Genomic DNA, 16,950 nt, shown 5'->3' with positions numbered 1-16,950 from the left:
CCCCAGCTGGCACTCCAGAAAGTGCCGCCTCTTAACAAACCAACCCCCTGCCCCTGCTTGAGGCTGAGGCCTGTTCAGGACACAAACCCTATGCCTAAACTGCTGAATCTTTTCAGCGCTTTGAGATTTCTTCCTTTGCTTGGGTGGCTGAAGCCAGGGCGGCACTCGGCCCCCGAATCTGGGCCGTCTCAGAGGCGGTGCAGCCTGGAGTTTTCCATCTGTGGCCCCGAGACCCAGTTCTTGGAAGGAGGCCCCCAAGGGTCAAGCCGGCCTGTGCCAGGATGGGAGGAGTGCTCACCCGGGCCCCCCACAGCCCCTCCCACTGCTCTGACCTCAGGCACTGTTGAAATATACTTTTTATTGCATTTCTGCCGTTTTACAAAAATATGACAAAATAAATTAAAAACAAATAAATAATCGCCTATTCTGTGTGTTTTCTCTTGGGTTTGTGGGTTTCCTTTCGGCTCCCCCATACTGGTGGAAAGGAAAACGGCAGATGGGGGGGTGCCGGCCAATACTGGAGGCCAAAGCGCATTTTGCATTTTCTGGGCCGGCCACCCCTGTGAGGGACTGATATTGCATATGAGAAGAGAAGGCAGGGTGGGCAGGCAGAGCTAATGCCAGCCACTGGGCCAGCACGCAGCCTGGGGGCTGGGGCTGGGGCTGGGGCTGGGTGCCGGGGCCTCGGGGGTTTCCGAGGTGGCCGGCAGTGGCGGGGGCAGGAGGCTGTAGAAGCTGGTGTCCCCTGGCAGGGGCTGAAGGGCAGGCGGGGGCCCGACCAGGGCACAGGGCGGGCACTCAGTGGCTGGGGCCTGGCGGAGGGCAGTGCCCTCGCCCCCGCAGCCCCATGGCCCATCCCATTGCCAGCAGCCGGCAGGCAGTGTCGGGGGCCGGGGCAGCGGCATTGGCGGTGGCGGTGAGGGGCTCCAGCTGCGACGGGTGCGGAGGGCAGGGGCGCCCACGGGGGCCAGTGCTGTCCCTGCGGAGGCGAGAGGGGCCGTTCCGGGGAGATGCCGCCCCTGCTGGACCCCACCGGGCTGGCGACCCTGCCCACATTCCCTCCCGGGCTTCCAGGCACGTGAAGGGCCTTATTGCTTCTGATCAGAGACAGGGTGGGCGTCTCGGGGTGCAAGCCCTGCCTCTGGGCACGGGCCTGCCCAGTCCTGGGGAGAGGACATTTGAGGAAGTCCCTTTGGCTTCTGACCTATCTCCCTGCACTGCTGCCACCTCTTGGGCTCCCTGGGGCCGGGGCTGGGGTGGGTGAGGTGTGGTAGGGACAGTGGTCCGGGGCAGTGAGGTCTGGGCCTCTGCTCAGCACAGTGTGGGTGTGGCCTGGCTGAGTGCCCCGAGCTCCCTGGGTGTGCAGTTCCAGCACCCCATCTCCAAGGAAGGCCTCCCTGAACAGCTGGGCAGCAGGGCAGGAGTTTGCATAGAGGCCTGGGGGTCCAAGTCCCCCCAGAGTGAGCTGGGTGTGGGGGCCTGTGGGGGTGGGCCAGGTGGTGATGGGGCCTCCCTCATCTCCCTGGCACTGGAGCATGGTGGGAATGCCCTGGGAGGGGTACTGGGACAGGGGGCTTTGGTGTCCCTCCCTGGGCATGACAGGGTTAGGCACAGGGCTCCAGGCTGTCACAGGGCCCTAAGATATGAAATAGGCTTTGACTGAGAGGATCCATGTACTACACGGACCCGGATCCCCTCCAGTACCAGGGACCAGGCCTCGTCTGTTCCCTTCAGCCTCTCCCCATGCCTGGACACCCACCCCTGCCCCTTAAGCCGGCCGGCGTCCCCACCCCCGAGTTAAAGCTTGTGACCTGAGCCTTCTTCTTCAGGCCGGGGGGCTTCCAGCTCCTCAGCCGCGGCCTCGTCCACTGGCCCACTCCTCTGGGCCCGGCTGCCACCACTGCTGGGGGTCCCGTCTGGCCGGGCCTGCCCGCCCGCCCCGTTGGACCCGGCCTCAGCCCGAGCCCCGCCAAAGGGGAAGAGCTTGCCGGCGTGGAAGGCCTTGGGTGGCGAGTGGCTGCGGTCGGAGTCCCGCCGGGTCTCGGGAGACTTGAGGAACTTGAAGCTGAGGAAGGCCGGCAGGCGGGTGTCGCTGCCGGTGGGCGACTGCGCGGGAGGCGGCCGCGCAGAGGCGCTGGAGCCTGCAGCAGCCAGCGAGGACGCGGCCCCTGAAGACAGAAACTTCCCCTGGAGCGGGATGATCTGCTTCAGCTTCATGACGTTGTTGGGCGCCAGCAGGGATCCGGGGCGCTTGGGCCTCTCGGGCCCGTGGCCGCCGGCCCCGCCGCCCTTGGCCTTGGCAGAGGCCTTCTCGGAGGCAGCGGCGTCCAGCCCGGAGCCCTCAGCCCTCGCCTCCTCCCGGCCGCTGGCGCCGGCGTCGCGTTCTCGCCGGGCGTGGTGTTCTGCGTGGCGCTGGCGCTCCTCTTCCTCCCGTCGCCGCCGCTGCTGCTGCTGGTAGCGGTGCTGGGCCTGGCGCTCGTGTCTCTGCGGGCAGAGCCGGGCGTTATGGGACTGGGAAGAGGGGGCCTTAGCGGCACCGGCTGAGGCCAGGGGCAAACCGGGCTGTCCGCAGAAGTGCGGGGAGATCCAAACGCTTATTGGATGCCAGCTGCATCCCTGGGCCCATGATGGGGCTCTCTGAGGAAGGGTGAAGAGATCCAAACACTTATTGGGCACCAGCTGAATCCCTGGACCCACTCTGGGGCTCTCTGGGGAAGTGGGGAGAGATTGAAACGCTCATTGGCACCAGCGGAATCCCTGGACCCACACTGGGGCTCTTGGAGGAAGGGGGGAAGAGATCCAAACACTTGTTAGGCGCCAACTGAATCCCTGGACCCACACCATTGCTTTCTGGGAACTGTGAAGAAAACAAATATTCACCGGCCACCAACTCTGTCCCCAGCTGGCCGTGTGCCAGATGGAGCTGTGACCAGAGCCGACTATAGTCTGTCATCCAACCTGGTACCCAATAGCCACGCAAGACTTTGTCAATGTAAATTTAAATTCATTAAGATTCGTGGCCTAGCACAGTGGCTTACACCTGTAATCCCAGCACTCTGGGAGGCCGAGGCAGGAGGACTGCTTGAGCTCAGGAGTTCGAGACTAGCCTGAGCAAGAGCTAGACCCCATCTCTACTAAAAATAGGAAAATTAGCCAGGTGTGATGGTGCAAGCCTGTAGTCCTAGCTATTCGGGAGGCTGAGGCAGGAGGATGGCTTGAGGCCAGGAGTTTGAGGTTGCTGTGGTGAGCTATGATGACACCACTGCACTCTACCCAGGGTGACAGAGTAAGCCTCTGTCCCAAAAAAAAAAAAAAAAAAAGAAAAATCATTAAGATTCAATAAAATAAAAATTTAGTTTCTCAGTTGCACCAGCCCCAATTACGACACGTTCACTCACTGCCCGTGGCTAGGGCTACACGGATAGCGCCCACACAGAGCACTGCTACCAGCGAGGAAGCCGGGAGCTCCTTAGCCCATTCTGCCGTTTTCTGAAGAATGTGGAAGACACTGGGCTTCTAGAAGGATCCGTCATGTCCCCAGGCCCCAGTGGGGATGCCATCAGGGGAGCTGGCAGATGACAGAATGTTCTTGAGGGCCAGCCTGGTCCTGGATGCCACTGAGACACCGGGAGCGACCAGGCCGTTGTGAGCACCAATGATGACACCTCCCTCTGTGCCATCTGTGTGTGTGCCCTCGTGCTAAGGAGCTGGTGGCTGAGATCTGAGAGCCGAGATCTGTCACTAGCAAAGCCCCACTGAGCGAATGAGTAAGGCGAGCCTGGCCCCGGCCCACGTACCTTGAAGGCCTCGCGGCGCTGGTATTCCAGCTTGGCCATCTCCTCAGCCACCCAGCCTGGGATGTCAGGGATGGCCACGTGGATGAGGTACTTGAGGAGCAGAGCAAGATGCTGTGGGGATGGCAGAGAGGTGGCTGCAGGCTCTGGGATCGCGCTCCCGCTGCCTGGCTCCCCGGGGCCCAGCCACCAGCCGCACCTCGAGCACCACCACGGACACGATGGCTGCCTCTGGGCTCAGCCAGGGGAAGAGGCGCTGCAGCTGTCCACACTGGCCGATTAGGTAGCAGTTGACCACGATCGCCAGGACGCCCATGGCCTCCATCACCTTCTGCAGGGTGGCAGGGGGGGCTCAGGCAGGATTCGGCCGGCCTCCCTGGGTCCCCAGCTCCTCCCCGCTGCACCCTGGCTCCCTCCTGGCAGTGGCTCAGAGACCTCAGCCTCCCTCCCACCTGCCACTGGCCGATGCTCTCCACGCGCTGGCCGAAGGGCCGCTGTAGCCCCGTGCACAGCTTGAAGGCGTCACTGCGAATCTCAATGAGGTTGTTGACCAGGGCGCACAGCGCGGCCAGGGGGAAGGCAGATGAGAAGAGCACAACGTAGCCGAACTGCACGAACATCTCCTGATAGTCCTGGAACGTGTCCTGCAGGAAGGCAAGTGTCAGACCTGCATGCCTCCTCTCTTGGACCACCTTCCACCCAGCCTGGCTCCCTCAGACAATCGCGTGGGGACCTAGGGTGGCTCCCCATCCTCAGCCAGTCCAGAGGCCTCCATCCGGCTGGGTCTCCCCCTCTTGCAGCATCCTAACTGCACTAAGGTCCGTTATCACCCCTCCCCCCACCTCCACCCTCGGACTGTGTGCGCCCTCCCCTCCTCACCTCATACTTCTTCATACAGCTCTCCAGCTCTGCCTGGGTGAGCTGGGGCGAGTGTTCCTCCTCAGGAGGGTCAATCCAAGACGACCGGTTCTGCCGCCTCTGCCTCCGGGTGGAGTCGCCGCTGGAGCTGGGGTCCGGGTCCGGGCCACCGTCGGGTCCTTGGTCTCGGCCCTCACCCCCTGCCCGGCGAAGTAGGATGGCTGGGGGCTCCCTCTCAGGGCTGCTGGGAGCCCCCTCCGCCTCGTCATCTTCCTCAGCCAGCGTGAACACACCGGGCTCCAGCCCCTTCTCCACCATGGTAGGGCTACCCTCCTCCAAGAGGGCCTCCGGGCTTGGGCCAGGCCGGCGCAGCCCGGCACCCCGCTCGGCGAAGCTGACCTTCTTCAGCCGGAGCCCGCAGTCTAGGAGGCCACCTTCCTCGCCCTCCTCTTCCTCCTCCTCCTCTTCCTCATCGTCTTCTTCTTCCTCCTCCTCCTCTTCCTCCTCTTTGCGCGGAGGCCCATCCCCCACCTCCCCGCCTTCCCCTGCTGGCCGCCTCTCCACCGTGGCTGCCTCCTCCTCCTCCTCGGGTGCCCCGCAGCCCCCGCTGAGACACCTGCGGCGCCCCCCAGCGCCGCTGCCACCACGCTCCTCAGCCTGGGGCTCTAGGCGGCGGGGCGCGGGGCGCCGCGGGCTTAGCAGGCCGAGCAGGGCGCGGGCCAGCTCCCAGACGGCGCGCACGCCCAGCTCGCCGCGGCTCAGCCGCCGGTACAGGTGCGGCTGCAGGACCTCTCGCACGTTCTGGAGGAACTGACGGGTGATCAGTAGCGTGGCCAGCATCTGGGGGCAGGAGGGGCGGAGAGAGGAGCATGGGGGGCAGGCGGGGCTCTGGGCACCAGCACGGGGCACCGTCGGGGAGCCCTGGGCCCAGACACGCACGCCGGGCCCGATTGGTAACTCTGCCCCTGCGGACACGCCCGGACACCAGCGCTCAGACGCGGTTCACAGCTGCCCGCACCGCAGCCTGGCACGCCACAGCGCCCCAGCCTCCCCGGGTGGGCGAGGCGGGACCCCAGCCACCTGCGCGGGGTTGGCTGAGCCGGGATCCCCTCCGCGCATGCGCCTCAGCTCGGCTTCCCCAGCCCCCGCACAGCCAGGCTGCCCTCCCCACCAGGCCCCGGCGGCTCGCCCCCTGCCCGTACTTTGGCCCAGGCCGTGAGAAGGAGGCCCCGGAGGGAGAGGAGGAGCAGGCGGAACTGCAGGGCCGCGAGCGGGACCAGCACCGCCCGCAGCTGCCGCTCGAGGCTCTGGGACAAGGACAGGACGAGCAGGAGCTGTGGAGGGACCGACGGACAGGTGGACGGACAGATGGGGGGGTGACAGGCAGAGAGAGGACGCACGGATGACGACAGAGAGGAGAGAAGGATGGAGGAGGGAGGGGAGGGGCTGGAGAGCCCTTGGACCCCTTGAGCCAGCTCTGGCCCCCGCTGGCCGCCGTGGGGACAGGATCTCACCTCTTTCAGGCGCTCCATGTCCTTGAGGTAGAAGCCGATGTAGAAGAGGCTCAGGTAGGAGTTGACGAACTGGAACTGAAGGAGACAGGCAGGCAGCGGTCGCCCTGCTACCCCCACTTCCCGGAGCCCTCCCTGTGCCCCACACAGACCCACGCCCTCTGCTGTCCCCGGCCTGCCTGCTGGCCGCAACTCACCAGCACAACCTTGATGATGAGGTGTTTTTCATAGGCGCTCTCCAGCCTGTAGTTCTCTAGGGGCCGAGGGGTACAGTGAGTGGGCGGCCCTGACCCCCAAGGGCAGTGGGGATCCCAAAGGGTGGTGGGGACCTTCCTCCCCCGTGCGGGGAGCGGGGCCCCTTGGCAGGGCGTACCCATGTCGTTGAGCCAGACAGCGAGCTTCTTGTAGCCCTCGGCACTCACGCTGACGAGCAGGGCCAGCGCCACCTTGGGCAGGAAGCGGGCCAGGCGGGGCAGCCCCTTGACGCTGAGCACCAGCTCCTGCAAAGCAGGGGGTCGCAGGTTCGGGCTCACCCTGCTGGCGGGGCTCAGCTAGAGGTGGAGCTGGGCGGGTGGTCGCCCAGTTGGGTCAAGGCAGGGTGGGGTAGATCGGGGGTTACCTGCAGCTGGAAGCAGCCGAGCATGAGCAGGAAGACACAAACGAGGCTTGCCAGGCACAGCGGGAGGCTGACGAGCAGCTGGAAGAGCAGCCGCTTCCAGGGCGGGTAGTAGAACTCCTCAGCTCTCGTCACAGGGCTGATGCGTCGTACCCCCTGATGGTGGGCAGGGGCCGGGCCCAGCGTGAGACCAGAGGGGCCAGCTCTGCCCCACACATGCTTCCTGATCCTAAGAACTCTGTGTCCTGCCACGCCTTTGCCTTCTCCCTTTGCCCACCTAGGGTGCCCTTCCAAGTCCCTCAGTCGCAGTTTCCACCCCCCCATCCAGAGCACACCCTCTTTGCGAACACCAACCACATCTTACAGCTCCTGCTGTGCCCTCCCTGTGCACACTCTCTCCTTTAACCCATTTTCCGTGACCTTGAACTCAGCCCCCAACTGACCCTGAACTGGGGGCGTGGCTCCTCCACGGCTTCCCCGGGTGAGTCCAGTGTCCCCCACTTGTAGGCTAGCTCGGCACCCCTCCGCTTCCATTCCTCTAAGAACAGCGTTGACCAGATCACATTGAAGAGAGCGAAGACCACGCAGGACACGTCCCGGCTTGTCTGTGGGTGGTAGAGGACGGCTGAGCTGTTGGCCAGGCCAGCACAGGGAGGAGGGTGTCTTTGGATCCCCTAGTCCCTGCCTGGCCCCCGCCTGGTACCTGATCGGCTTCCGTGAACGTGTACAGGACCGAGCCAAAGACAGCTGGGTACACCATCGCCGACGTGTAGAAGCCCAGCCAGGCGAAGTACATGGCAATCTTCACACCAAAGTAGTCGCAGATGTCATCTGCCAGGGAACAGAGGTGTGTCCCAGTCACCCCCTGTCTGCCTGCTGGGATCCCCCCGAATCACCTACCCCAGGCCGCACCTAGAGGCTGGTTTTCGCACACGGCCTGCACCCATGACTTCATGAGGCGGTTCAGAATACGCTGCTCATGGACCGGGAACACCTGCTGGATGATCCCACGGGCCACCAGCTCGGGGACTATAGGGGGACGAGCACAGTTTATGTCAGCTCCTCCACCCTGACCCCAGGCTGACCAGCCCCCTTTGTCTGAAACCCAAGTCACAGCTTTTTGCCTGTTCTTAAATGCACAGAGGTTCTTCCCAGGGGAGTCCTGTGTGGACGGAACATCCGATTCTCCTTTAGAATTTGGGAGATTTAGGGGCAGGCAGGGAAGGAACCAGTAGGGTAGGGTGTGAATGGGAAACTGTGTTTTTAAATAAAGCTGTTTGGCTTCAGTTTGTGGCCCCAAACGTCTGAGGAATGGTACAAAGTCGACATCAGAAGGTAAACTTGCAGCAGCTCAGTTTTCTGCAGGGGAAACCAAGGCCCAGGGCTTCACAGCGCAGCATGTGGAGCTCTGTCCATGGTCCCTGCCGCAGCCACATCCCATTCCCAGAGAAGAGCCTCGCCCGGACCCGCCTCCCTCAGATAAGCCCCACCCTTATGCTAAGGCCACGCCCATTCAACCCATTGGTTGCCCAACTCTTTGTCAACCCTTGACTGGTTGGCCATAGGCCCCACCCCCCCTTAGAGGTTGTCCTCTAAGAGCCCCACCCAGCTTTCTGCCTGTGATTGGAGCGCCGGCCCCGCCTTGCTCACTGATTGGCTGGTCTTCCAGGAAGCGCACGTTGTGAAGCGCCTCACCCTGCTTGGCACGCAGGTTCTGCAGCCAGAAACGGATGATGCTCTGACGTTCCTGGGGGGCGATAGGGCGTGACCGAGGGGCCCGCACACCCGGGTGTGCGCGGGACACGGGCGCTAGGCTCACCTGGGAGGTGAAGAAGCGCAGCTCGCTCTCCACGTTCTCGTAGATGAAGTCCTCGTCGCAGGAGAAGCCGCGGGTGCCCCCGCCGAACTCGGCCTTGACGGCCTTGCGCAGGCCCAGCTCGTCGGCTCCTCGGAGCAGGCTGCAGAGAGGGTGCGGGAGGCGGGCTCAAGGGCAGGCCCTGGCTGGCCGTCCCGGAGCTGAGCTGAGCGCGGTGCCCCCGGTGGTCTCCTGGGCCACACGCAGGGCGGGACCCGGTGGCAGGCTCCGCGACAGGCGGGACACTCGCCTCTCGTACGTGGCGGTGACGAAGAAGGCGTAGGCTCGCGTGTGGCGGTGGTGGCGGACTTGCACGATGAGCTCGGGGATGCCCACGCGGATGTGGTTCAGCAGCCATAGCAGCGTGTGGTCATCGGTTGTGTCTGCCAAGGGGTACAGGGACCGATGGCTCTGGCCACACGGGGGGCCCAAGGCCTCCTGCACATGCTCTGGGAAGCCGAGCTCAGGAGAGCCGCATCTGGGCACCGGGCGCGCGGGCGTGGGTACCTGGGAAGGTCATCAGCACGTCGCAGTTCTCTGTAGGCACCGTCTTCATCCATGCCTTGTGGGACACCAGGTAGCGACCCGCCTGCAGGAGCCGCTTCCCGAAAAGCTTATCTGGGGGCGGCGTGGCAGGCCCGGGTCAGGCCTCTCTGGGACCGGACCCCGCCTCCAGTTTTGGTTTCTCCAGCCCCCGCCAGGGCTCCTCAGCATTCTGCCTGGCATTCAAGGCCCTTAGAACTCTGGCCTTGGCTCGGTTTCCTCCCTCTGCGTCCTTGCACCAGCCAAGCCCCCCTCCAGGAATGCCACCCCCATCCAGGTCCTCTCTTACAAATCTTACTCATTCTGGAGGCCCAGCTCCTCCTCCGAAACCACAATCGGTAGGGCGCTCACTAGCAGCCCCGAGCACTTCACGACGTTGTGACAGCGCGTCCCTACAGCAGCCCACGAACTGGGTGCGGTTCTTACCCCCATTGCACAGGTGAGGAAACTGAGGCCCAGAGCGTTTAAGTCACATGCCCAAGGTCACAGTCGAGCTGGGATTTGAACCCAGGACCGTATGATTCTGTATTCTCCTCGGGGAGGCTCTCAAGCGCATCCCTGCCCCGCCACGATCCCACAGCCCCGGGGTGGCGGGGCGCAGCCCCAGGCTGGGACTCTCGGAGGGGCGTGTCCGCGTCTCCGCGCCGGGACCCCCGCCCGCTGCACTGTCCCAGCCCCGCCCGGGCCGCAGCCGCAGTGCCGGGAGAAGCCGGCCCCTCCGCGGGACACCAAGCCAGGGACGTTTGACCCTAATCCTTCTCCCCGTCCAGCCGACGAGGGCACCCAGGCACCTGCACCCCGTCTAGTCCAGGCGCCGCACACATACCCAGAACTCCGGACGCCGGGGCCGCAGGCTCGCCCTCCGGCGGGGGCCTCTTGCCACGCTCGCCCTCCAGGGACGTGCCCCCGGAGCCGGAGGCGGCCTCGGACATCGCGAGGACAGGTCAGGTCAGGGGCTGCGAGCGGCCCGGGCACCTGGGGGCCGCGGGCTCATGGGGCCGGTGCCGCGGCTGAGCGCGCGGGAGGAGGAGACAAAGGCCGCGCCCGCCCGCGCGGGCCTCCGTCCTCGAGAGCCCGAGTGCTGCTTCTCGTCCCCGCCCGAGCCGAACCTCGACTCTCCTTCCCCACCCGGCACGCGTCACTCTTCTGGTTCTCGTCTCAGCCCTCCCGCCTCGCTCGCTGGTTCTTGTCTCCGCCCGTGTTGTTTTCTGGGTTTCGTTCTCGCCCGCCCACCTCGCTCTCTGGTGTTCGTCCCCTCCCGCACCGGTGGTGCATTCTCCGACTCGTCTCTACCCGCGCCGCATTCCAGTACCCGTCCCAGAGCCTCAGTTTCCCCATCTGTAAAACCTAGACTCCGGAGGCGCGATTTGGAATGTGAGATATGCGTGATTTGACTACGGCGGGACTTGGGAGGGGGCGGGCCTGGTCGAAGGAGATTCCTGGTGGCAACAACCTCAACGCCACCGCAGGACTGCAAATGGATAGATACAGCAGGTGCTGTCTCAGGATCTTTGTGCATGCCGCTCAGCGGCCTAGGACACTTTTCGTGCCCTCTTCGCCCACTTAACCCCTACTCCCTTCGGGATGTAACCCCCTTAGAAAAGATCCGATAGAGTTGTCAAGTTTAGCAAATAAAAACAGTCCACCTAGGTAAACGTAAATTTTAGATGAACGCATAAATGTTCAGTATGTCCAAACTGTGACACGGGGCACAGTGACCCTAAAATGTTAGGTCTGGTTCTCTATGCCTGGCACACAGTAGGCACTTGGTGCATACTTGTTATCGATGGAACAACCAGACCTGGAGAGTATCATCGTTCGTTGCTATTTTACAGCTGAGAAAAACTGAGCAGGGCGGGTATGGGGCGTTAGAGCTCGAGCCCGTCCGACAGATCCCCCCGCCCCAGCGAGAGCGCGCCGCCCGCCCGCTCTGGCCGAGAACCGCAGAATCGGCGGAGCGAAGGAGCTCCCGGAGACCCGCCCAGCCGGTGCCTGGAATCCCACCGTCCGCGCCCTGGCCCGCGGCTAGCGCTGTTCCGGGCCAACCTGAAGGGAATCTCCGAGCCTGCCCTTTCTGGCTTTCGGGGAGCCAGAGACTGACCGGACACTTGGCTCTGCAGGTGCGGACTTGGGCCAGAGGGAGAGTCAGGGAAGTCCCGATGGGAGAGAGGGCCGTGCGGGGGGTTCCCGGAGGAGGGTGCCCTTCCTGGAGGAGGAGGGGATCTTGGAGCTAGACCTTGAGGATGAGTTTGTCAAATGAGGGAGAGCGTCCGAGGCCGAGGGAACGGCGGGAGGGAGAGCTGGGGAGGAAATAGAATCTACAGAGTTCCAGGAAAAGCTAGTAGGAATCTTCCCAGAAGTTCGGGCAAGATTTTCCCTGGGCCAGGGCGTGGGTTCCCCGGAACTCATCCCTCCCAGTCACTGAGCTGTTATGAGCTTCCGGTCTCAACCTGGGCGCAGAGAGGTGCAGCCCCTCCTTTCTGGGACGGGAAAACTGAGCGCACCTAGGTCCTTGACTCGCCTAAGGCTACAGCGTGAACAGCTGGAAATACACGACTCCGAACCCTCGCCTCGCGGTAACTAGCGCTCGGTGCCAAGCTCTGTCCTCTCAGCTCATTTCCATTGTGTCGGATCCCCGCCGCTCTAGGAACCTGAACTGTCGGCCTACTGTTGCCCGGGGAACAGCATTTCGCTACACCCACCCGGTGGCGCCCCCGCCCTCGTTCCCTTGCGCCAGCCAATGGAAATGAAGGTCTTTAGTCGATGGGCGGGACGTCTTCTAAGGCGCCCAATGATAGTCGAGAATCGTTGAGCATTTTATCTGTCATGCCGCGGAGTGGGGGGTGGGGCCTCCTGCCCGGACTTGCAGCCGCAGAGGCAGGTCGGACAGGAGGGTCGGCGGTTGTAAACCCATGTGGCGGGGGTTGTGGACCCTGGCTGCCCGAGCGGCACGTGGGCCTCGCAGGTGGGACGACCGGGGAAGGGGTGTGACAGCATGGGGTGCAGCTTGGATCCCAAATCCACTCCCTGGGTTATAGGGGCCCAAGTCTATGCTGCAGAGCTACTACCATTCGCATTCTTCCGAGCCTGAGTCCGTCCGTGCCCCCACCGCAGAGCCCGCGTCTCATCTGGGTCACCTTCTGGCCACAGAGCTTCCAATTCGGTCACCCTCCGGCCTCAGGACCTCCGAGCGGTGCAGAGCTCCCGCCCGGAACGTCCCCCAACCATAGCCCTCGGTCAACCTGTTGCTCGGGGGGCAGAGCCCACCAGGCGCGCTGACTGGCCCTCTTGCGTTGCAGACTGTGCCGGCGCCAGGGCAGCGGCGCTCCGGCTCTCAGCTCCGGGGCTACCATCTTCGCGTTGAGCTCTGGCCAAGGCCGTTGCGGCATCGCGGTGATCAGGACCAGCGGCCCTGCCAGCGGCTACGCCCTCCGGATCCTCACAGCGCCCCGGGACCTGCCCGCAGCCCGCAAAGCCAGCCTGCGCCTGCTCAGCGACCCCCGTTCCGGGGAGCCTCTGGACCGCGCGCTCGTGCTCTGGTTCCCAGGTGAGGGGTCTCCGGTCCCGAGCCTCCTGTAGCTCTCATGACCCAGTTTCCCCCCTCCAGGAGTCTGCCCAGACCGTGCCCTCCTCCTGACTCTCAGCTGTCTGCCACATTAGGTCCCCGAAGTTTCACGGGTGAGGACTGCGTGGAGTTCCACGTGCATGGAGGCCCGGCCGTGGTGAGCGGCATCCTGCAGGCCCTGGGTGAGTTGTAGCCATGGGTTCAAGGCCTGGCTCTGCCAGTGATCCTGGCTGGGGACCAGGGGCTCAGGACCCGGGGTCTTCCTTCAGGCAGTGTGCCAGGGCTGCGGCCGGCAGAAGCAGGAGAGTTCACCAGGCGAGCATTCGCCCATGGGAAGCTGAACCTGACCGAGGTGGAGGGGTTGGCTGATCTAATCCACGCAGAAACCGAGGCACAACGGCGGCAGGCCCTGAGGCAGCTGGACGGGGAGCTGGGCCACCTCTGCCGCAGCTGGGCCGGGACCCTCACCAAGGCATGTCCCCCATTTGCCCATTCCCCGCCTCGGAGACCCCACCTGTCCACCCCCTGCATGAGAGCCCTCCACCTATTCGCCCTCCATTCCCTACACGAAAGCAACTGGCCTACGAGCCGCCAATCTGGCCCCTTAGATCAGGCTGGACGTGGGCAAATTGGAGGTGAGATGGTGGGTTCCCGGGTGCTCACACCACCTATTGTCTCCTCTCCCCCAGGCTCTGGCCCACGTGGAGGCCTATATCGATTTCGGTGAGGATGACGACCTGGAGGAGGGTGTCCTGGAGCAAGGTGAGTCTGCTTCGAGGTGAGAGATGGGGACGCCTGGCATCTCAGCTCCCCAAAGGCCCCCTCACTCCCTCCCCTCTGCCTGCTTTCCCTCACCCACAGCGGACGTCGAAGTTCGGGCGCTGGAGGTGGCACTAGGTGCTCATCTACGGGATGCCAGGCGTGGGCAGAGGCTGCGCTCAGGGGCGCACGTTGTGGTCACTGGACCCCCCAACGCAGGCAAGAGCAGCCTGGTGAACTTGCTCAGTGCGTGTGAGATGGTGAAGGGCGGGGCCTGAACAGGGCGGGGCCTAGTGCCAGGGGCGGGGCCAGGAACTGAGAAACTGATTTGTTCAGATCTGGGAAAGAGGCCAGAGTAGACAGAAGCTCTGTCCAGACAGGGGGCGGAACCTGGGGAAAGAGCTCCTTTGCCTCTACTCTTTCTCCTTTCTGACCGCCCCCCCAGGCCGGAAGCCTGTGTCCATCGTGTCCCCGGAGCCAGGGACCACTCGAGATGTGCTGGAGACCCCCGTGGATCTGGCTGGGTTCCCTGTGCTGCTGAGCGACACGGCGGGTTTGCGGGAGGGCACAGGGCCCGTGGAGCAGGAAGGCGTCCGGCGGGCCTGGGAGAGGTGGGCAGACAGGGTGGTGGTGGGAGGGGAATGCAGGACCCTTCCTCTGCTTTTTCTCCCTGTTGCATTTATTTTTCATTCTTCCTGAATAGGAGAAGGTCACTAAGCTCCTTCAAGTGGGGACCTCAGTGCTTTGGTTCTGATTAAGTTCCGCCCCTGTAGTACTTATGTGTTTGCCCCGCCCCTCATGCTCTGCCTGCTCTCATGGGCTCGGCCTGCCCTCATGGGCTCGGCCTGCCCAGAGCCTGTACCCACTCCACTTGGGGTCGCCACTCAGTTGGTTCTTTCTGCTTCCCTAGGCTGGAGCAGGCTGATGTCATTGTGGCCATGCTGGACGCCTCTGACCTGGCCTCTCCCTCCAGCCGCAACTTCCTGGACACAGTTGTAGCCCCCATGGGATCCCAGAGCCCCAGTGAGAGCAACCAGCGCCTTGTGCTGGTGCTGAACAAGTCGGACTTGCTGCCCCCTGAGGGCCCAGGCCCCGGTCCTGACCTGCCCCCCAACCTGCTGCTGTCGTGCCTGACCGGAGAGGGGCTCCACGATCTCCTGGAGGCCCTGAGGAAGGAGCTGGCTGCAGTGTGAGCCCCCCTCGCCCACTCCCAGCTTCCCCTGATCCAAGTTCCAGCGGAGGCTGAGCCACTGGCTTTGTTTGGCACGTACTTGCCCTTGGCTTCAGTTTCTATATCTACAAAGTGGGTGCAACCATTTCCCCTTCAAACAGTGGTTGTAAAAGGTTGAGAGAGGCTGGGCACAGTGGTTCATGCCTGCAGTCCCAGCTACTCAGGAGGCTGAGGCAGGAGGATCACTTGAGCCCAGGAGTTGAGGCTGCAGTGAGCTATGATGACGCCACGGTACTCTAGCTGGGGCAACAGGATGAGACCCTGTCTCAAAGAAATAAATAAATAAAAGAGGTTGACAGAGACCATGTTTCTTATCTCTTCCAGGTGTGGGGACCCATCCACAGGCTCACCACTCCTGACACGCGCAAGGCACCAACATCACCTCAAAGGTTGCCTGGATGCCCTCAGCCACTACAAGCAGTCGAAAGACCTGGCCCTGGCGGCTGAGGCACTGCGTGTGGCCCGGGGACACCTGACCTGCCTCACAGGTGGAGGGGGCACTGAGGAGATCCTGGACATCATCTTCCGGGACTTCTGCGTGGGCAAGTGAGGGGACTGCCCAGAGTCTTAGGGGACAGCTTGGTCCAGATGGGGTTCCCATTCACTCAAGGAAGAACCTGATTCCAAAACAGTGAAGCAGGCCAGATGCGGTGGCTCACACCTGTAATCCCAGCACTTTGGGAGGCGGAGGTGGGAAGATGGTTTCAGGACAGGAGTTCAAGACCAGGCTGGGCAACATAGAAAGACCCCATCTCTACAAAAAATAGAAAAATTAGCTGGGCATGGTGGTGCCTGCCTATACTCCTAACTGCTTAAGAGACTGAGGCAGGAGGATCACTTGAGTCTGGGAGTTGGAGGCTTCAGTGAGCTGTGATCACGGCACTGCACTCCAGCCTGGGCCACAGAACAAGACCCTGTCTCAACATAAAAACAAAACAGGGAAGCAGAACAATTGCCTTCAGGGGTCGCAAGGTCCCTGCAGGGACTTGCCAGAGATTCAGGCCCTGGAGTGGAGCTGAATGGAGGTCCCTCTGGGCGCCAGATGCCAGGAGACCTGAGTGGGACAGAGATAGGAAGATCTCAGGGGTTTTTGTTTCCTTGTTTTTAATTTATTTTGCAAATACCAAAGGAATGTATAAAACTCAGGTGATTCAGAATTGTTTTTCTTTTCTTTTTTTTTTTATTTTTTGGAAACAGAGTCTTGCTCTGTTGCCCGGGCTAGAGTGCTGTGGCGTCAGCCTAACTCACAGCAACCTCCAACTCCTGGGCTCAAGCGATCCTTCTGCCTCAGCCTCCCGAGTAGCTGGGACTACAGGCATGCGCCACTGTGCGCGGCTAATTTTTTCTATATATTTTTAGTTGTCTGGCTAATTCCTTTCTATTTTTAGTAGAGACGGGGTCTCGCTCTTGCTCAGGCTGGTCTCGAACTCCTGAGCTCAAACGATCCACCCACCTCGGCTTCCCAGAGTGCTAGGATTACAGGCGTGAGCCACCGCGCCCGGCCCAGAATTATTTTAATGTGGAAATCTCCCTTATCCCCTCTCCTTGGGTCATGGTTTAATGTGTCTTTCCAGAGCTTTCTCTGCACATTTGCATCCTTGTGGATGCACCTATCAAATATATGTTTGTCTTGTATCATATATATAAATCGTATTGTGTTATTGGTCTACAAGTTGTCATTTCTTTTTCCTTTTTTAGTACTAGTCTTGATATTTTGCCTCTTTTTAAAATTTTATCTTTTCTCTCTGTTTCTCTTATTTTTTAAGAAACGGGGTCTTGCTATGTTGCCCAGACTGGTCTCAAACTCCTGAGCTTAAGCAGTCCTCCTACCTCAGCCTCCTGAGTAGCTGGGACTACCGGCACATACTACCATGCCTGGCCAATTTTTCTTATTTTTTGTAGAGACGGGATCTTGCTCTGTTGCCGAGGCTGGAGTGCAGGGGTGCAATCTCAGTTCCCTGCAGCTGCCGACTCCTGGGCTCAAGCGATCCTCCTGCCTCAGCCTCCTGAGTAGCTGGGACTAGGCGTGCACTGCTGGGCCTGGCAACATTTTGCCTCCTCTGTCTTAAAAGTGACTTGCAAAATCCACAGACCCTGCTCCCTGTACAATCTTCCCTGAAGCTCAATCTTCATTCATTTATTCATTCACTCATTCACTCAGTGAATATTTATCAAACTCTTACGAAGAGCAGGCATTGTACACATGATTTTGTTGACT

At 62.0% G+C, this 16,950-nt stretch overlaps 2 protein-coding genes across 2 annotated transcripts; one reads left to right on the top strand and one right to left on the bottom strand.

Annotated features, from left to right (window-relative positions):
* Positions 1 to 614: 614 nt before the first annotated feature.
* On the bottom strand, positions 615 to 10,115 carry ANO8 (anoctamin 8). The gene is made up of 18 exons (XM_012653995.1): positions 10,004 to 10,115; positions 9,142 to 9,252; positions 8,885 to 9,017; positions 8,599 to 8,737; positions 8,430 to 8,526; positions 7,692 to 7,808; positions 7,483 to 7,610; positions 7,223 to 7,384; positions 6,783 to 6,935; positions 6,537 to 6,663; positions 6,361 to 6,416; positions 6,167 to 6,241; positions 4,674 to 5,492; positions 4,247 to 4,438; positions 3,994 to 4,125; positions 3,798 to 3,908; positions 1,812 to 2,484; positions 615 to 979 (listed from the first exon to the last, which is right to left on the bottom strand). The coding sequence occupies exons 1-18, from the start codon at positions 10,107 to 10,109 to the stop codon at positions 615 to 617; spliced, it is 3,696 nt and encodes a 1,231-aa protein (XP_012509449.1). The 5' UTR covers positions 10,110 to 10,115.
* Positions 10,116 to 12,037: 1,922 nt separating this feature from the next.
* GTPBP3 (GTP binding protein 3 (mitochondrial)) lies at positions 12,038 to 15,408 on the top strand. The gene is made up of 9 exons (XM_012654142.1): positions 12,038 to 12,142; positions 12,477 to 12,724; positions 12,838 to 12,924; positions 13,012 to 13,214; positions 13,432 to 13,504; positions 13,604 to 13,747; positions 13,947 to 14,112; positions 14,412 to 14,690; positions 15,057 to 15,408. The coding sequence occupies exons 1-9, from the start codon at positions 12,090 to 12,092 to the stop codon at positions 15,280 to 15,282; spliced, it is 1,479 nt and encodes a 492-aa protein (XP_012509596.1). The 5' UTR covers positions 12,038 to 12,089; the 3' UTR covers positions 15,283 to 15,408.
* The last annotated feature ends 1,542 nt before the right edge of the window (positions 15,409 to 16,950 follow it).

This window comes from Propithecus coquereli, unplaced genomic scaffold (genome assembly GCF_000956105.1).
Source record: "Propithecus coquereli isolate 6110/MARCELLA unplaced genomic scaffold, Pcoq_1.0 Scaffold438, whole genome shotgun sequence".
NCBI lineage: Eukaryota > Metazoa > Chordata > Mammalia > Primates > Indriidae > Propithecus > Propithecus coquereli.
This window is presented reverse-complemented; position numbering and strand designations above follow the sequence as displayed.

What these genes read in the sequence shown, in the direction of transcription:
- ANO8 (XM_012653995.1), bottom strand. Translation starts at nt 10,109, where the DNA reads ATGTCCGAGGCCGCCTCCGGCTCCGGGGGCACGTCCCTGGAGGGCGAG. An exon ending in CCCGGCGTCCGGAGTTCTGG is followed by an intron (nt 9,253 to 10,003) that starts GTATGTGTGCGG and finishes CGCCGCCCCCAG; the next exon opens with ATAAGCTTTTCGGGAAGCGG. An exon ending in AGCCACGCCCCCAGTTCAGG is followed by an intron (nt 6,936 to 7,222) that starts GTCAGTTGGGGG and finishes GCCCACCATCAG; the next exon opens with GGGGTACGACGCATCAGCCC.
- GTPBP3 (XM_012654142.1), top strand. Translation starts at nt 12,090, where the DNA reads ATGTGGCGGGGGTTGTGGACCCTGGCTGCCCGAGCGGCACGTGGGCCT. An exon ending in GCTCGTGCTCTGGTTCCCAG is followed by an intron (nt 12,725 to 12,837) that starts GTGAGGGGTCTC and finishes CTGCCACATTAG; the next exon opens with GTCCCCGAAGTTTCACGGGT. An exon ending in CAGCCTGGTGAACTTGCTCA is followed by an intron (nt 13,748 to 13,946) that starts GTGCGTGTGAGA and finishes CCGCCCCCCCAG; the next exon opens with GCCGGAAGCCTGTGTCCATC.